Source organism: Spermophilus citellus (assembly GCF_964194105.1).
Source record: "Spermophilus citellus genome assembly, chromosome: 9".
NCBI lineage: Eukaryota > Metazoa > Chordata > Mammalia > Rodentia > Sciuridae > Spermophilus > Spermophilus citellus.
Window position 1 is genome coordinate 102,444,272 of NC_138191.1, and position 17,797 is coordinate 102,462,068.

The following is a 17,797-nucleotide window of genomic DNA, read 5'->3' on the forward strand; positions in this document are numbered from 1 at the left end:
ATGACCTAAATTCAACTTCCTTAGACTTTTCTGTTGTTTTTTTTTTTTTTTTAACATACTAAGGTACCTTCCTACCTTGTTATGATTTGAATACAAGGTGTCACCCCAAAGCTCCTGTGCTAAGGCTTTAATGTTTAGAGATGAAATGATTGGATGGTGAGAGCTGTAACCTAATCAGTCCATCCTTGTTTGAATGAACTGGGTAATAATGGCAGGCAGGAGGAGCATGGCTGGAGGAGGTGGGTCACTTGGAGGAATGCAATGGAAGGGTTCATTTTCCCTGCAGTCCCTCCACCGCCCCCACCCCCCCACCCCCGCTTCCTGAGGCCATGAATGGAGTAGGGCTCTTCCTCCACATCCTTCCACCATGATGTTCTACCTCGTCTTAGGCCCAGAGCTATGGAGTAGCCCCCAGGGACTAAACCTTCAAAACCAAGAGCCAAAATAAACTTTTCATCTAAGTTTTCTTGTCAGGGATTTTGATCACAGAAGCTGACTAACACAAGGTCTTTGCCCAGGCTATTCTCTCTGCTGATAATGGCCTTCCCACAGATCTTCTCTTGGTGGATTCCTCATCGTTTGCCAGACACTCTCTATCTCTTACGCTCTCTATATTTTTATTTAATGACCTGCTTATTATTTTTCTTCATCAACTAGAAAGTAAGCTAAGTGTGAGCAAGGACCTTTCCTATAGATCATTCACCAAGTCCTTAGCACCATGCACCAAATCTCTCAATGCACATGTGGCATGCATAAATGAATGAATCTTTACAAAGGTCACTGTTACTGCCATGTACCAGGCACCAGGCACTAGGCACTGAAACATGCAGTTGTCAAGGAAGCCACACCCTTGGTTCAAACCCTTACTCAGTGTGTGACTTTGGTCAGGTTTTCTCCCAGTGTCTCAGTTTTCTTATTTATAGAATGAGGAACCCCCTCACAGATTTTGTATGAACAGGTCAGAGATAATATATCTAAATAAAGTGATAAAGTAATACAGTAAATGCCCAATAAGAATTAGAAATGATATATCATGACACAGCAATCCTGTGAGGCAGGATTTCTCAATCTGGCCAGAATTGGCATTTGAGACGGAACAATCCATTACTGCAGAAGAAGATGTCAGGTGAATCGTGAGATTCTTAGCAGCACCCTGGCCTCTATGCCAGATGGCAGCAGTCACATTCCAGTTATGACACCCAAAAGATGCAAAGTCCTCAAATATCCCTCGGGTTTGGGAGGAGGGCAAAACCACTGCTGCAAGACATGTACTATCACCTCCTTGGACAGATATAAAAGTTTACAGAGTCTCAATAATTTGCCCAAGGTCAAAAGGCACAGAGTGGTGGAGCAGAGATTCAAACCCCTGTCTTCCTGGTCTCTGGACCTGATATTTCTTCCACAGCTCACCATGCTCAAACCAAGCCCGAGCCTCCCCCCCCCCCCCCCCCCGCCCTCTCCCTGGCCGCCTCACACTCTCACAGATCCGTGCTAATTACACAGCAACGTAAAACTTTATATGTGGTTTGTTATTTTATATCCAGGAACATGGTCCACAGCCTTCATTACATAAAGCAGCTGTGTGTACAGTTGGGGTCTAAGTGCCATTTAGTGGTCAGCTTGATGGGGTATTTTGTTTCAAGCATCACATTTCTTCTTTCCCTTTCCATACTTTGATTGAATTCTAAATAGAGGAATGAAGCATCGCACAGCTTGGGCTAACGTGAAAGGCAAATTCTAAATGACTCTTACCCCACTGTCCTAATTAGATGGGGAGATAAATTCCAGAATTGTTCCATGCAGTTTGAGTGTGTCCTCCATGATTGTGTGTGTGTGTGTGTGTGCCCGTGCGCTCACAAGCCACATCCAGTGTAGCCTGTGTTACCTGTGTTCCCTTCCCATTCATGTCTTGAAGGAAACAAGGACTTCAGTGGAAAGGTCTAGAGAGTCAGGCCTTCTGACTATCAGCTGCATGTCGTGAATCTGTCATGTCTCCCCTCTGAGACTCAGTTTCCTCATATATAAAATAGGGGTTAAAATATCTGTCTTATAACGTTGCTGAGACCCTTTGGATAAAGGGCCTGGTGCACGTCGGTCTGCAATAACCCCCAGCTCCTTTCCCTCCTTCACTTGCTACATGGCCCCATGCCACCCCAGAGCCACCCCAGTCCACTCTCACTGCCACCCCTTCCACTTCAGCCAGAATGCTCTTCTCCCTTTCCCGGCTCAGCCCCTTCACTCTCATCATTCCCCTTACCTGGGGTGCAAACAACCCTCTTTCCAGTATTGAAATCCTCTTTTCCTTTACAGACTAATTCAAATGTTACCTCTTCCAGGAAGATGTCTCTGACCCCTCACCTCTCACTGACAGTGCCTGGATTGTCACCACATCGCATCACTCACCTAACCTTTCCTTATTATATATATATAATTTATGTCTTTTTTTCCTTTATTTAAAAATATTTCATTGGCAAATACTGAATATCTGTATGGTGTGCAACATGAGGATTTAGTAACAAACATGGTGTGAGGATGATTACAGTCAAATTAGTTGACACACAAATCTCCATCCATGCTGTAGATGAGATCCCCAGAACTCATTTATCTTACATCTGAAAGTTCATACTTTTGACCAACTTTGTTCTCTGGTGGGAATGTAAGCTGATGCAACCATTATGGAAAAGTGTATGGAGGTTCTTCAAAAAAATTTCAATCAGCAATCTCACTTCTGAGTATATGTCCAAAAGAAATGAAATCAGTATCTCAAAGAGACATCTACTTCCAAGTTCATTGCAGCCATATTCATTCACATGCATTTTAAATTTGCCACCTACATATTTTTTGCCTTGTTCAGAGTTGCTATTAACCAGAGGGCAGATCTTCTATTCATTTGTGGTAATATACTACAGTACTTATAGGGACTCCATAAATATTGGTGAATTAATATAGGCAATGCATATCATTGCTGTTATATCCCTGAAGGCTGCGTACATCTGGCAGTGCACACATCCCATCTGGAACCTGTCATGCTAGCCACCCTCAACCAGCACCCACAATGTATGCAAACCAAGCTAGCTCCTCTGAAGATCATGCAGAGACATTTCTGGTGCAGTCTTATTTCTGACCATCCCCAATGGTTCTCCTAAATTCTAGTTCTTTGATTGCAGTTCCCTAAATAGATCAAATACTTAGACTTTCATACCTTTGCACATGCTGTTCCCACTGCCCGGAATGACCTCTCTTTTCTCGTCCTCCATGTCCAACTACTACTCATCCTTAAAGACCTTTGCCTATCTCCTCTCTCCTAAGGCTGACTTAGTTGTTCTCCGCCCCCCCCCCCTACGTTTTCCAAAATGTTTGTTTGCATCTTTGTCCTCTCAACTGGATTGCAAATTCTCTGAGGACAAAATCCTGGGCTGATCGCTACCCTCCACTCCTCCACGGTGCTGGGCCACTGTGGGATTTTGTTTTTAATGAATGCCATCTTACATAGGTAACTCTAATTCCTGTTTGCACCTCTGTAACCAAGTGTATATTCCCTGGCTCCTCGGGAGGAATGCCCTTTTCTGAATCATCTCAGTGTCTACACTTTTTTCTGGAGCTCTCCCTCACTCCGGACTGTCTAAAGCACTGCTGACCTCTGCCTGGCCTTGGAGTTAGCTTCCTTTCTCCCCTCTCCCCAAGGCAATCGTGTCCTTCAATCATCAAGAATCAATTTCCAACCAAGGATAGGGAAGACAGCCTGGGGCTGCGTGGGAGGAGGCATGACTGGGATAGGAGTCAGAGCTGGAAGTTGGACCACACCCACTTGAAAATGCCAGAGTGATCAATGGTCCCGGCACAATGGACCCACAAGAGGGTAGCCCTCAGGCAAATCTTCTCCCTCAGGCCATCACAAGTAGAAGAGTCCTTCATCTCCCCCCCTGCAAGTGATGCCCTTCAGTAGCATGGGCTCCAGAATCTGTTCAGGAGGCAGACTTTGTTGGTTTAGTTACGCTACAAGGCTTCTGCCCCTGCCCTGGCTGTTATAGCTTACAGATTCCTGGTACCAATCTGATTGAACAATGCAATTAAAATGCAATAAAAGGAAAAGTAGGCCGGATGTGCCCCCAGGGAAAAGAGTCAGGAATCTGAGTCCACAGGCCCCTTTTGAGCCCAGGCCTTTCACATCCTGTCTAAAGCCCTTGGCTATAGCTACTGAACTTGGAGCTCTAGGGTTGGGTTTGAGGCCCTTAAAGGTTATCTACCCCACAAGCTTGTTCACACTGATGATAAAGCGTCTCAGCTCACACTCAGGTCCAGAAGGGACAGAGTGACCCATGCTGCCCAGTCTCCAGGACTTAGGACTTGTCATCATTCAGGGCTTTTTACACTAACAAGTGGGAGGAAGCTTGTTTGAAAACACTAAGATTCATGGTCCTGAAAGAGTACTCTCTTGGGGAACCAAGATTGTTTGGTCTTTTTTTTTTTTTTTAAATACTAGTTTATGGAAACATAATTGACATACCATACAACTTACTATATAAAGTTTGGTTGTTGTTGTTTATTCAGAATTGTGCAATCATCACCATTTTAGAAATATTTTCACTACTCAAAAAGAAACCCAATGCCCTTAATCTATGCTCTTCAATCTCCCCATTCCTCCTAGCTCACTCTAGGCAATCAGTAATCTACTTTCTGCCTCTATATATTTGCCTATTCTGGATATTTCATAGAAATGGACTCATGTGATATATATCCTCTTGTGACTGGCTTATTTAGCATAGTGTTTTTGAGATTGACCCATGTAACAGCATGTATCAGGACACCCTTTCATTCTATAGCCTAATAATATTCCATCATATAGATCTACCTCATTAAATATTGCATATATTTGAAGTGTACAATATGATGTCTTGATATATCACATCTGGTTTTTCCATACGTCAATTGATGGACACATGGGTCCTTTCCATCCTTTGCCTATTGGGAATAGTGCTGCTAGGAACATTTACGTTCAGGTGTTTGTATGAATGGATATTTTCAACTCTCTCAGATTAAAAAACTCACTTGTTCTTTCACCTCATTGATAACATTAATATCCATACTGATGAAGAGCCTAAAAGCATGTATGCATTGACTCTAGAAAAATTGTGGAGGATAAGAAGCTGGCTGTAGAAAGAGAGGCACAGAGAGGTTAATTGTTCTACCTCTGGTTAGAGCTACTAACTACGTGAGGTCATAGAGGAGGGAGTTACATCTAGCACTCGTGATAATCTGCCACCACAATGTTTATAACTTTAGGAAAAAAAAGATGCCAGGGGACTTTTGTTTAAAATAAGTAGAATTTTAAAATGCCAACATGTATTCACACCACCACCACTTTTAACTTGATCAGGTTCTTGCTTATTCACTCTCTGCCTTGTGTCTTCTAATTCTCCAATGAAAACCATGGCTTCCCTTTTGGTTGAATTAAGCCCTCCCTTCCCCCCAAATTCACCTTGTCCTTACGAAGGGGACTGATGACTTTGTAGGGAGTTTTAGAGGTTTTTTTTCAAGGACTTCTCTTGTGTTGCAGCTGCAGCTCTCAGAGTGCTGTGTATGGGAAACATGCATCTGTCCAGTGGCTGTGGTAGCATACTGTCTGGGCACTCTGGTCTGCTCACTATCTGTCACCAAGTATGTGTGTGGCTAAGATGCTGAGAGGCAGAGGTTGCTCCGGGCACCTAGTAAGTCGAACCATATGAAATTGCCAACATTAATCAGTTTCTGGACTATAAGAGTGGTGATTTCATATGGCTCATGTGATTTAACCTGCTAATCTGAAGTGCCCCCTTCCTTTTCTTCTGGTGTTCCTCTCAGTGGCACAGATCCTGTGCTCTATGAAACCTTTCTGTCCATCCAGCCCAGCAAGTTCCTCACCCAATCTTCTAGCATGGCCATTCTTCAGATGCTCAATCTGGTGCCCAGAGACATGAGTGGAGAAAGGGGAGAGCACTGAGCTGGGAGTCAGGACACATGAGCTCAGGCCCTGGCTCCTCACTCTTTCCCTTCTTCCTCACCCAGCTCCTGGCCCCCATCCTGCTCCCTCCAATCGCAAGCCCCTATAAGAACAGAGGTGCTCCACTACCCTTGACTTCAAATCTCGCAGTGACTTCCATTACCCTGTACATACAAAGGGTACTCTTTTGAGTCCTGACTGGAGGATACAGCCTTATCGGCCACTGCTTCTGCTCCAGCCTCACCTAGCTGTTAGCAATGCCTTGCATGCACCTGTGCACTCACACCAGGACACCCTGGCACCTGCTCCTCCTCTACTTGGAAGATTTAGTGCACCTCTTTCTCTCAGCTACCTCTATCTTTCAAGACTCTCATCTTTGGGTCTCTGGGCTGTCGTGCAATCACCACCATTTTAGAAATATTTTAGAAAGATTTAGACATATTTAGAAATAACCCTTTCTCTCTGTTCCCATTTCCTTGTGCTTCTGTGTTTTCTGGCACCATTATCTGCATTTTAATTGCCTCCTTGCATATCTGTCCCTGTCTTCCTTTCTTAGCAGTTGGCTTGCAACAATATCATCAGATACATTCTTTAACCTATGATGACAGGATAGAAGAGTCAGTAAACTCTTGTGTTAATAGAACTAAGTAGTGTGCTGTGGCTCAGTTTCCTCATTTTGTAGAAATGGTCCAGAAATTTTGGTTTTACCCCGTGGCCTTCTCTAAGCCCGCATTTTCTTCCCGAGAAGCCAGAGGGAGTTGGTTTTGAAGGCTCTTTGAATTCCTAGAGGAATGCCTGAGAATCTGGGATACAGAGCCTTTCCCTTTCAGAACCTCACACAATGATCTCTGCGACTCAGAGAAATAGATGGGAGATGACTGCCTAAATGGAAGCTTCCAAGAAATTTGGAGGATGATTTTGTTCTGTTCCTTTTATAAATTTCATTGTAATTCAGTCAGTGTTTGCAGGGCAACTAGGAAGCACGTGCCAGTGTTAGGCACAGCGTCATGATAAAAAGTTGTAAACCTCCATCTTCTGGATTTCCTGTGACTGCTACATTTTAAGTTAGTCTACAAGGGCTCGTCCAACTGCTGCCCCTCTGGCCGTTCACTCCCGCCAGAATCAGCGAACACGTTGGGAGAGACTGGCCCATGTCCATTCACAAATTTGTAGCACTCTCCTACTGGGTCTGTGTCCACCACTGAGCTTGCGAGGTTGGCCAAACAGGACCTCGGCCCGGGCGCCCTCTGGCGGCGGCGCACGGTAGCTCCGGCCCGGCAGGGAGCTGGCAAGGGGAAGGAGGAGGGAGGAGGGAGGAGGAGGCGCGGGCTGGGGAGGAGAGGAAAAAGTTGCGCTGGGAAGTTTGGAAAGTTGGGAAGTGGCTGCTGCGGGCTTCGCCTCCCTCCGCGCGTGTGTGAGGGAGCGAGCGCGGCAGCGAGAGGGGAGCTAGCGAGCGCCTGCCATGCCCATCAGACCCCGCCTCGCCGCGCACGGGCGCAGAGCTCGCCCGGACTCTCTGCGGCCCGGCCCGGCCCGGCGCGGCCCGGCGCTGCCCCGGCCCCCCGCCCCGCGCGCCGGGTCCTCCCCTCCCCCCGCCCGGCGGCCCCAGCCCCCCGCCCGGCCCGTCTCCGCGCCGCTCTCCCGCCCTCCTCTCTCCCTCCCTCCCGGCCGCGGAGCAGCATGGCGGAGCCCGGGCAGCGGCCGCGCGGCCGCCCGCCGCCCCTCTGAGCCGGGCTTGGGGCAGCGGGCGCCCCAGACCCGACCCCCGCCCTGCCGCGCCCTCCGCCGCACTTGTCCCACTGCGCGCCCCCTGGAGCGCCGCGCACCCCTGGGACCTTTGCGTTCTCCGGGTGCCCAGCATAACCCGAGAGCCTTGCGCACCCCGGGATTCGGTACTGCCCCAGGAACCCTGCGTGCCCCTGGACCCCTACGCAGCTCGGGGACCCCCGCGCGCCCCAAGACCCTGCGCGCCCTCAGAACCCCCGGGCTCGGCCAACAGGGCTGCGCGCCCTGGTGAGGGGGCCCCGCCCCAGAGGGTCCCCCTCTTCCAACAGTCGGAGCCCCGCCCCAGAGGGACCCCCAGGTCTGATAGGGACATCCAGCCACGCCCCAGAGGGCTTCCAGCATCCCGAGTCTGGAGCCCCGCGCTCCAGAGGCTCCTCAGTGCCCAGCTGGGGGCTCCCCGCCCTGCTAAGGGGGTGCTGCCTAGGAGGGTTCCCCGCGGGCCCCGGCAGGATGCACGCCGCCCTAGCGGGTCCGCTGCTCGCCGTCCTCCTCGCCACCGCCCGCGCTCGCCCGCAGCCCCCGGACGGAGGACAGTGCCGGCCGCCAGGATCGGTGAGCGAGCGCCTGCCCCGCCACTCTCCCGCCCGCCCGGGCACTCCAGCCTTTGGGGCGACTGTTTGAGTCCTGCCTTCCGCACCCATCTCAGCCCGCTCGCTCTACCTCTGCCCGCTGGGCGCAGTCTTGGGCGCCCTTCCTGGCTTTTGCCTGTCCTGGCTCTAGCTCGGAACCCAGCCGGAGCTGAGATGGGGCGCTCCCTCTCTCCCATTCCTTCTCTACACCCTGACACTCTCGGGCTCTCCTCTAGACTTCAGGTCCTGTTTGGACGTTTCCTCTCCGTGTGCCGCCCCCCCGGACTCTCTTTTTTTCTGACTTTTATTCTGGCCTTACCCTTCCTTATTCTTGCTGCCCATTTCTGACTGTCTTCTCAGATTCCTTCCAAACCCCTTCGCGCTTACATTCACACACTCTTGCCTCTTCCCCGGTTTCCCTCCCTCTCCCTGCCCTCCTATTCTAACCTAAGGCAAACTTTCTCCTGGTACTGGATCCTACTTCTCTCTTCCTCTGCAGTCCAGGCCCCAGCACCTACTGTCCCAAGTGCCCCAGTTTGGCGAAAAGGGGTAAGAGTCCAGAGGAGAGGAAAAGTAAATGCCAGGACACGCTGGCCTAATATTTCTTTGGGGGGTGGAAAAAGTTATTGGTTCTCCTAACTTTCTTTCCAAAATGAAGAATCTCTTGATTTTCTTTAAGCGTTAATTAATTCATTGGCAGTAACCCTGAATTGGAGGCCAAGAGATCAAGAAATTGTGTTGTATGGTCTTCCTTCACTGCCCTGTTAGCAGGGAATTCATTGACCTTGGGCAAGGTGCACCTCCAACAGACTGACTTGTACAGAAACAGGGAGCACATTAGCTGGCTGGGCACTCCGTTCTATTTCCAGTAAGCTGGGATTTACAATTTTTGCTTATTAGTAAAGTAAGGTTCTATTCCTCTACCTGCCCAACACATACTTTTCATTTGTGCCGGATCAGGTAGAAAAATGTTATGAGTTGACCGAAAGTTTGTGAGTGATCATTCGCACTTCAGGGATTTTTTCTGGATGGAAGAATGGCGTTGCCTGAGAGAAAATGATAGTCCCCTTTACATTCCCATGGCCACTGACCCTAATCTGAATCTGGCCCTGGTCTGCGTGCCCCTGCACATACACACACAACCCTAATGGGAGCTTAGGTCATAGAAGATGACAGAATTGGGGATAAAGACCAGGTATATATTTTTGACGCAGGAGCCTGGAAAGCACCCAGAATGTGTACATTTCTTGGGATTAATTCTGTGGAATCCTCTCTTCCCAAACCAGAAATTGAGACTTGACTTGGCTTTGTGAGGTTTTAAAGCACTTTCTCATCTATGGTCTCAGCTATTGGAGCAAAGTAGCTAACACCCCAGACCTGCCCTCCAAGAAGAAAACTGTATCCACCCTGGTGAATGGGAAGTAGCTGTTGAAATAGGTGTGCTATTTTTAATAGGTGTTCTGCTTTCAAAGGGCGCTTGGCATATGTCTTCTAATGGTTGGATTTAAAAGTTATATGACTATATGACTTCCTCCCTTCTTGCCAGAGCAGGACTCTTGGTCCGCCTCTCCCCACCTTCCACATGAAACACCGGGGAAGGTTTGCCTTGGCCCAGCATGAATGTTCTCAGGTGGTGTGGCAGTGCTTGGCTCTCACAGTGAAAGCTGGTCATAATGAGAGCTTCCCTTCATTGCCCACTTCCTCTGTGCCGGGCACTGCTCAGAGGGCTTCATATACATATATTGTATCTTTCCATCCTCCCAACGGCCCCTGCTCTCACTCCCATTTTACAGATGAGGAACTGAGTCTGTGGGAAGAGAAATGATTCGCTCTAGATCATGCATCTAAGATAGGGCAAAGCCGGGATTCCAGTATGGGTCTTTCGTTTCCAAAGCTCTTGCTCTTTGCCACAGCCCAAGTGAGTCTTTGCCTTCTGTCCCCGCCTCCCCTCCCACTCCTCTGTGCCAAGCCTGGCTCTCCTCTGCTGCCTTCAGCCTCACTGCCTCTCCTCTCCTCTCCTGCAGCAGAGGGACCTGAATTCTTTCCTGTGGACTATTCGGCGTCACCCCCCAGCCTACCTGTTTGGCACCATCCATGTCCCCTACACCCGCGTTTGGGATTTCATCCCTGACAACTCCAAGGCGGCCTTCCAGGCCAGTGCCCGTGTCTACTTCGAGCTGGACCTGACAGACCCCTATACTATCTCTGCACTGGCCAGCTGCCAGCTGTTGCCGCACGGAGAGAACCTGCAGGATGTGCTGCCCCGAGAGCTCTACTGGCGCCTGAAGCGCCACCTGGACTATGTGAAGCTGATGATGCCGTCATGGATGACTCCTGCTCAGCGGGGCAAGGGGCTCTACGCGGACTACCTGTTCAACGCCATTGCAGGCAACTGGGAGCGCAAGAGGCCTGTGTGGGTGATGCTCATGGTGAACTCTCTCACGGAGACAGACGTGCGCTCCCGTGGTGTGCCCGTGCTGGACCTCTACCTGGCCCAGCAGGCCGAGAAGATGAAGAAGAGCACAGGGGCTGTGGAGCGGGTGGAGGAGCAGTGCCATCCACTCAATGGGCTCAACTTCTCCCAGGTAGGCACGCTCACTAGCTTGGAGCTGGCAGCCCCTGGTGCCTTGGTCCTCTTCTCTATTCGACTTCCCCCTCCAGCTGGCAGCCAGAGCCAGGTCTTTCCCCTAAGGAAGAGCTTCTTTCTGGCTCTGGGGCTGCTTTGGTGGGATGAGGAAAGGGTGCATGCCAGAGTTTGGGGTAAGAGAGCGTTTGCTTGTATTTCAGGGTTACCTGTTGGGGATATCCACTCCGTACTTGCTGTGCTTGCCTGAGCAGAAAGAATTTCCCTGGGAGCATCAGAGTGATCGAAAACAAAAAGAGGGGGTTGCCAATTTGTGTCAGGCTTTGCCAAAGCCATGGTGTCTGGAGAGCAAGAGGCTGTTGTGAGGCTCTTGTGTGGACACATACCTGGAGCGGTGGTGTTGTACAGAGGAGGACATGGTGCCTGGGCTGGGCTGGCAAGGGACGTGTCCCGGACCTGCCCTTTACAAGCACTGGTTTGCTGTTTCAGGTTAAGCACTACAGAATTTCCTGGGCCTTTACTAAACTCTGAGACTGCTTCCTTAAGATTGGGAGAAAGTCAGCAAAGAGACTTTGGGGGTTAATAATTTCAGAGACATGTGTTTGCTTAAAGGTTGACAGTTCTGATTTCTGAACCTCACGAGTGGGGGCAGAGAAAAGGGAGGGGCTTGACAGGTTTAAAATTCTCTGACTGCCAGAGACCTGAGCCAGCAAAAGGCCTTCTCTATGGGCAGAGGTCACTCGCAACTCACTGGCCCCAAACTCAACTCTGAGGCCCTGGGAACAATGAGTTCACATCTGTGCCTTGAGAAAGGGGCTGTCGTTCCCAGGATGGGGACTCCCAGGCTGGTGGCTCCTGCAAGGAGGCCTCAAGAGGGGGTTCAGGCCAAAGTCCCCAGAGCGGTGAGGCCCTGAAAGGTGCATGCTCCGCATTAAGGAGACAGCACCATAAGCTGATGGGACCAGGAACGATCTACCACTGGGATCAGACCTGCCCGCTGCTCCTCAGATGTTGCAAGCTCTTCACCAGGGAAACCATGGCAGAAACCGATCCCCCTTTCCGAGATCTCTGGCCTTTGTTTTTCCAGGGGAAATGCAATATTGTCCCCAGGGAGGTAAGAAGCCAGATTGATTTGCCGGCCAAATGAAAGGCGGGTTTGTCGGTTCTCCTGCTGGCTCTCCCATAATTGTGGAGTCCTTACCCAGAGGGGCCCGGTGGCAGGAATATTGGGGCAGTTAGTCACGCCCCGCAGGGTTCTGACTACGCCTGACTCCTTCTCCACGGGGGAAAATCCTACATATTCTCTGGCCCAGTGTTGATTCCTCTGAACATAGCGGCTCTCTCCCTCTGAAGTGACTTTTCCCTTGCCAGCCTCGGGAGCTGATATTATCTGTGTTGGGGCCCCCCCAGCGCTCACCGCCCATCTCATTTTGGAGGCAGGTTTGTGGGGGGCCTCTCTGCTCAGAGGCCTCATGTCTGGCCTTATATCTTTTTTAGGCTGGGGAGGCGGGGGATCCACCATCATTCTCAACACCCTCTTTGTACCAACCACAGAGGAATCCAGCGAGGGCTGAGGGGAGCCCTCCAGTGCTCTGCTTAAACAGCCCCTGGCTTTAATCTGTCTCTCTTAAAACAACAAAACTATCTTTTCTTTGGGGTCTGGAAATGCTGCTGTACAACCAAATGACGGCTCTGCTAGGTTGAAAACATTTGCTGGGAAGTGTGTAAGGTTATGTTTTAGGAAAAGTTCCTGAGAGCCATTCATCGGCCGGCAAGGAGCCCGCTGACAGTCTCCAAAGCCCATGTTTGAAGATCAAACAGACTCCAATTTCTATTTCAAAAACGTACCCATCCCATCTCCAGCCTAGGCCGGCTCTTCAAATTGTTCTGGGGTCCAGCCTCTCACTAGGGCTGCAGAAAGCAAGTTCCAAACAAAAGAAACCAGGTCTCCTCTTTGCTCCCTAATCTACACACCCTTCACCACCTGCCGGAGTGCCTGACTGGCCAATTTGTCCTGTTATCATTTTGGACTGAGGTGATGAAATCTCTCCTCCAACCCCTTGGGCAGACGTGGGCTAACTGGAAAAGGTGGGATTAAGAACCTGGGCAGATGGGGTCATTAAAGATCCCCAAACTCAAAATTAGAAATGCAACAGCCTACTCAGTAAAATTGCATGCGCGCATGCACAGTTTGATATGAACATCTGTGATGCATTATTGTACCGAAATATCTGTTAAGTGCATCAGATTTTTATTTTTTCTTTCCTCAAAGCATTACTATTATTGCAAAATATTTGGTTTGGGGGGGCAGTGAGAGAGGAAGGCTAGAAAAAGGCTTAAAAGAGTCACTTTCTGTTAAGGTCTGAGATTTTAGTTTTAATTTTGGTGTTACAAAAAATTTTTATAGACATATTTTTTTTTTTTCTGGGAAGAAGCAGTTTTGCTTCTTAAGCAGAGAAAGAAAGATTTAGCTTGGGGACTTCAGGGCCTGGAGGAACCCCTGAAAAACTGGAAGGCTGGTAACTGATCTTGCCTAGCTTGGAAGGTCAGGTCTATTGGTAGGTTTTGATCTTTCATTTCAAAATAAACTGAAAGTGCCAGACCTAGCATCACCATGACTTTGCCATGTGACCTTGGACAAGTCAGTTCCTCTCTCTAGGCCCTGTTTTCTCTGTCTCTGAAATGAGACACCAGGATTAGGTCATCTTTCAAGCCCCTTCCAGCTCTGACATTCCATAGGATGATTCTAATCAATTCCACGTGCCAGGCACCCTGCAGGAAGCTCCACATACGTTTCCATTTCATTGAATTCCCACAGCAACCCTAGAGCTTTCTAAGGTGGGCACCCAGAAAGGTTGATGACTTGCCCAAGGTCACGTGGCTAATAAGGAGCAGAGCCCATCTGCCTGCCTCTAAGTGAAGGATGTGCTCTTCTTGACACTGGTACTGTTTCTTTAGACTTCTGTCTAGGTATCTGTTATTCTGCTGTATACTTCCTTTAGGGCTTAAAATTTTATTTCTTGGTGATTTTGTACTTTTAGAGACATTATTTCCTTTGGCTGTGAGGCTGGAGAGGGGATGGTGAAGGCTGGTCCTCTGAAGAGTGTGGCTTCCTCGTGTGTTGTAGGCAGCTCAGCCTGGTAGGAGACTTGTATATATAAGCTTGGGTGAGACTTGGTATCCCCATCTAATCTATCCAATGGGATGGTAGCTGCCAGTCTTTCAGAGTGGAGCTGGTTTTATGAGTATGTGAGAAGACACTCCCGGTAGAAGGTTGTTGAGAAAGTAAATGACTTCCTGCATGATGGTTCTGAGCTTGGCAAAGAGTAAACTAGCCCCGGGGGAAGAGGAAAGCTACATGGGAAGCCACCATGTGCTTCTTCCAGCAGCTGTATCCACTGTCCAACCTTTGCTGAGCAAACTGAAACTGGAATATTGAGAGGTAGTGATGAGGCCCTGCCTTTGGGGGCCTGGGATACCTGAGCCTTGAGCCCAGATCTTATGACAATCTTGAGACCTGCAGATTCCTATCAGTTCTGCCTGCTGCCTCAAGGGACTGATGCTGGCTGTCACTACTCCCTCTGGGGATCTCCAGTCCTCCCCAACCATACCCCTGTAAGTGGGGGCACTGGATGAGAAGACCTTTTAAGTTATATGGTGCTCCAAGATATAATAAGAAAACAAGGGTACTGCCATGCTGTGCCTTAGCCAGTCTGCTGGTGCCACCCATCCAGTGTGTGTAGAGCCTGAGCTCTGGGACAGGTCTGCCAAACATGTCCAAAATGTTTGTAAAATTCTACAAGTCCCTCACCTGGGAGCTAGAAACCACAAAATTATCTGCTGAACTTTGTCTCTGTGCTGGGTGCTACATTAGATCTCACAAGTATGTGATCTCTAATCCTCATGGCAATGCTACAGGGTCAATTGTCATATCTGTTTTAAAGACAATAAATTAAAATTTGAAAAGGTTGGGTCATTTGGCTGTGATTACATAGACAGGCCAGGTAGACTCTAGGGTCAGACTCAGGTGTGTCCATTGCTAAAGCCTGTGCTTTCCAAGCATCTCAGAGATGAATTGATTGTTGTTTTTAATAGTCAAGTAGCTTTACCTGGTGGATTTGTATGTGTATGTGTATGTGTGGTGTGTGTGTGTGTGTGTGTGTGTGTGTAAGTGTATGGGGGGAGATTTTCATTTCTTGCTAAAAAAAGCAAAATAGAGAAAGAGAAATAATTGAAAAGTGCTGAAACTGATTTTCTCCCTGGTTTATAAATTGGATCTGAAGGTAATTCTAAAATAGGAGTTTCCAAAGACATTCTGGGCACCAGCTGCCTCCTTGGAATGCGTCTCCAGCTTTCCAAGGGACCACTGTGAAGGCGGCCGCCCTAATACAAGCTAAGACTGAACAGTTGAATAAAGAAAGATCTCCTCGGTTTATAGTCAAGGTTCCCATATCTATTCCCTGGGGGGCCAGCAGCTCTTAGTAAATATTTGCAGAATGAATTAACACCAAATGGTCAGAACCCATGATATGACCTTCCCTAATTCCCTTTTACTATCCAGCACTGCTGAATGAATGAATGTGTGAAGAAAGAAGCATAAGGCACAGTGAAGAGCACCTTTCTTGGATTTCAGTCACTCCAGGCCTTACGTAAAGGACACAAAATACCAAAGTCATCAAATGGGTTGTCTTAGCCTGTCGGAGATACTATAAGAAAATCCCTTACACTAGGTGATTTATGAACAGTGTTAATTTATTGCTCACAGTTCTGGAGGCTGAGAAGTCCAAGACCAAGGTGCCAGCAGATTCAGTGTCTATCAAGGCCTGTTCTTCATAGATGGGTCTCCTCTGTGCTTTCACGTGACAGAAGGGGAAAAGGGAGTAGCAAGCCTCTTTATTAGGGCATTAGTCAAGATTCAAAATAGTTACTTATCTTTACCCAATTACTACCTTGCCTGTGACTTTGGGATAGACCTTTCCCTCTGTAGGTCTAAGTTGTCCCCTTGTCCCATGAGAGGTCGGGCTAGGTTATTTCCAGTGCCCACCCAATTCTGCCATCTGTGGTGCTCATCCTTTGCCTTTGTTTCTTAGAGAGATTAAGCCAACCCCCATTGAGCCTGAGTTTTCCATCAGTGGCCACTTGTCTTTCGTGGGCTGCTGCTGATACCTACTTGTCCTGGGGTCTCTTGGTTCTGGTGGGTGATTCTGCTGCTGGTCTGCAGAGCAGAGGGTACCCAGCCTGTTGTGGCATAGCCTCTGGTCACTGCCCAGGCTTGATTCTCTCCTTACTGTGGCTCTTCTCCCTCCCTCACTTCCTCAGTCATTCAGCCAGAACACCTCAGTGTAGGATCTGGGAGCAGAGACCTGGGAATGGCATAGTTTTTGCCTGTGGAGAGCTCATCACCTGAAATGTGAGCATGACTAGCACTCTGTTACAGCTGTGTGACTGAAGCACGCAGCGTCTGATATTATCTGTACTGTGTCCTGGCTCTTCATTCTTCATCAAGAGACCATGTTCTTCCTTTATCCTCCTTTCAAAATCAATCTCTGATTTCCCATCTCCAAGAATGGCCATTCTTGAGTGCTCCAGCCCTCTCTGAGCCTCCACAGCAGCCCTCAAATCCACAGCATTAGGCCCTACCATCGGGCCTCCTGTGGGATCTATATGCTCTCCACAGAATGAAGGGTGCACACACCTCTCCCAAGGGAGCTGGGTACCCCTGGAGGACCTCAGACCATGGCTTCAGCATGGTCTATTTCAGAAGTCATCCTGAGTGAGAGAGCCCCTCAGTCAGGGTTGGAGTACATATAGGCTGGCCTGGGCTGCACCTTGAGAGTACAGAACCTGAACTGGAAAGCAGGCTTCCTCTCGCCCCACCTGAGCTTCTGCAGCCATCACATCTACTATGCCTCCCACACAGCGCCCTCTGGCTGGGAGCTGTTCAGCAAATGTCTGTCACATGGTGTGAAGTCCCTTGGGTGACCCCTGAGCATGCATATACTCAGATTCTTTGCAAACAGGGGGCTGATGGCCCAGCAGGCTCTGTACATCCCCTCTCTGTGACCTTTTTGATTCAGACCTTAACGTCTAATGTCTCATCTGAACTTAGAGGGGGACAAAGTCAAAGGCAGGAGCATAGGATGACTTAAGAATCTCTGTCAAAGGAACATGAGGCCCTAAAGTCAGCGGTGACCAAAAGGTCATGAAATCTTCTAGCATCAAATCATAAACTCACAGTAAGAGACTTCCAGGCTCAGAGAATCTCCATCCCTAAGCCCCAAACTTTGAGGCTCAAGGAACCAAAAAATGGTGAAATCTTAGAACGTTAGGCTCGGAGACATTGGGGGACTGGAAGAATCTTCATGTCCTGAAATCCTAGCCTCTTAGCTTTGAAGAATTTTCAGCTCATTGACACAGACTTCTAACATCTTAGAGTTGGAAGGGGCCAGTTCTCCAGAATTCCAAGAAGCCCATCTGCACACACATTGTCTGATCTCCTTTCCCCAATTTGCTCTCCAATCCCAGGCCAGAGAGAGAAAGCCATACCGGCAAAGCACTTTCTGATAGAGATAAAAATGGGAGCATGCCTTTGTTAATAGTTCCCATTTGGACATCTCTCAAAGCCAGGACGAGGTCGCCTGGTAATGCAGCTTTCCTAGGGAGGAAACTAAAGAATGCCGGCAACATAGCAGCCTGCCAGCCGGACTGCTGACGTTCTTTTCCCCTTGAGTTTGCTTCTAAATATTATCCACTTCACTCCCTTTTATCTCCCATCACTGGCTCTCTGTCCACCCACTTAATCCACAGGCAGCCGGTGGCCCAGCCTTCAGTTCTGCTTAGCGGCTGCCAAGCCGTCTCGCCAGGCCGCCCCTCCAGGAT

At 49.0% G+C, this 17,797-nt stretch overlaps 1 protein-coding gene across 3 annotated transcripts in view; it reads left to right on the forward strand.

Moving 5' to 3' along the window:
* The first annotated feature begins 7,360 nt into the window (after positions 1–7,360).
* Positions 7,361–17,797, forward strand: part of TRABD2B (TraB domain containing 2B) — a 219,395-nt gene continuing 208,958 nt past the window's right edge. The window contains exons 1-2 of one of the 3 annotated variants that reach the window (XM_081306179.1): positions 7,361–8,317; positions 10,359–10,919. In XM_081306179.1, the coding sequence (XP_081162305.1) occupies positions 8,216–8,317; positions 10,359–10,919 (663 nt within the window). In that variant the 5' untranslated portion in view covers positions 7,361–8,215. The remainder of the gene's footprint in view (positions 8,318–10,358; positions 10,920–17,797) is intronic. The other 2 variants (XM_081306178.1, XM_081306177.1) reach the window with 2 other exon arrangements.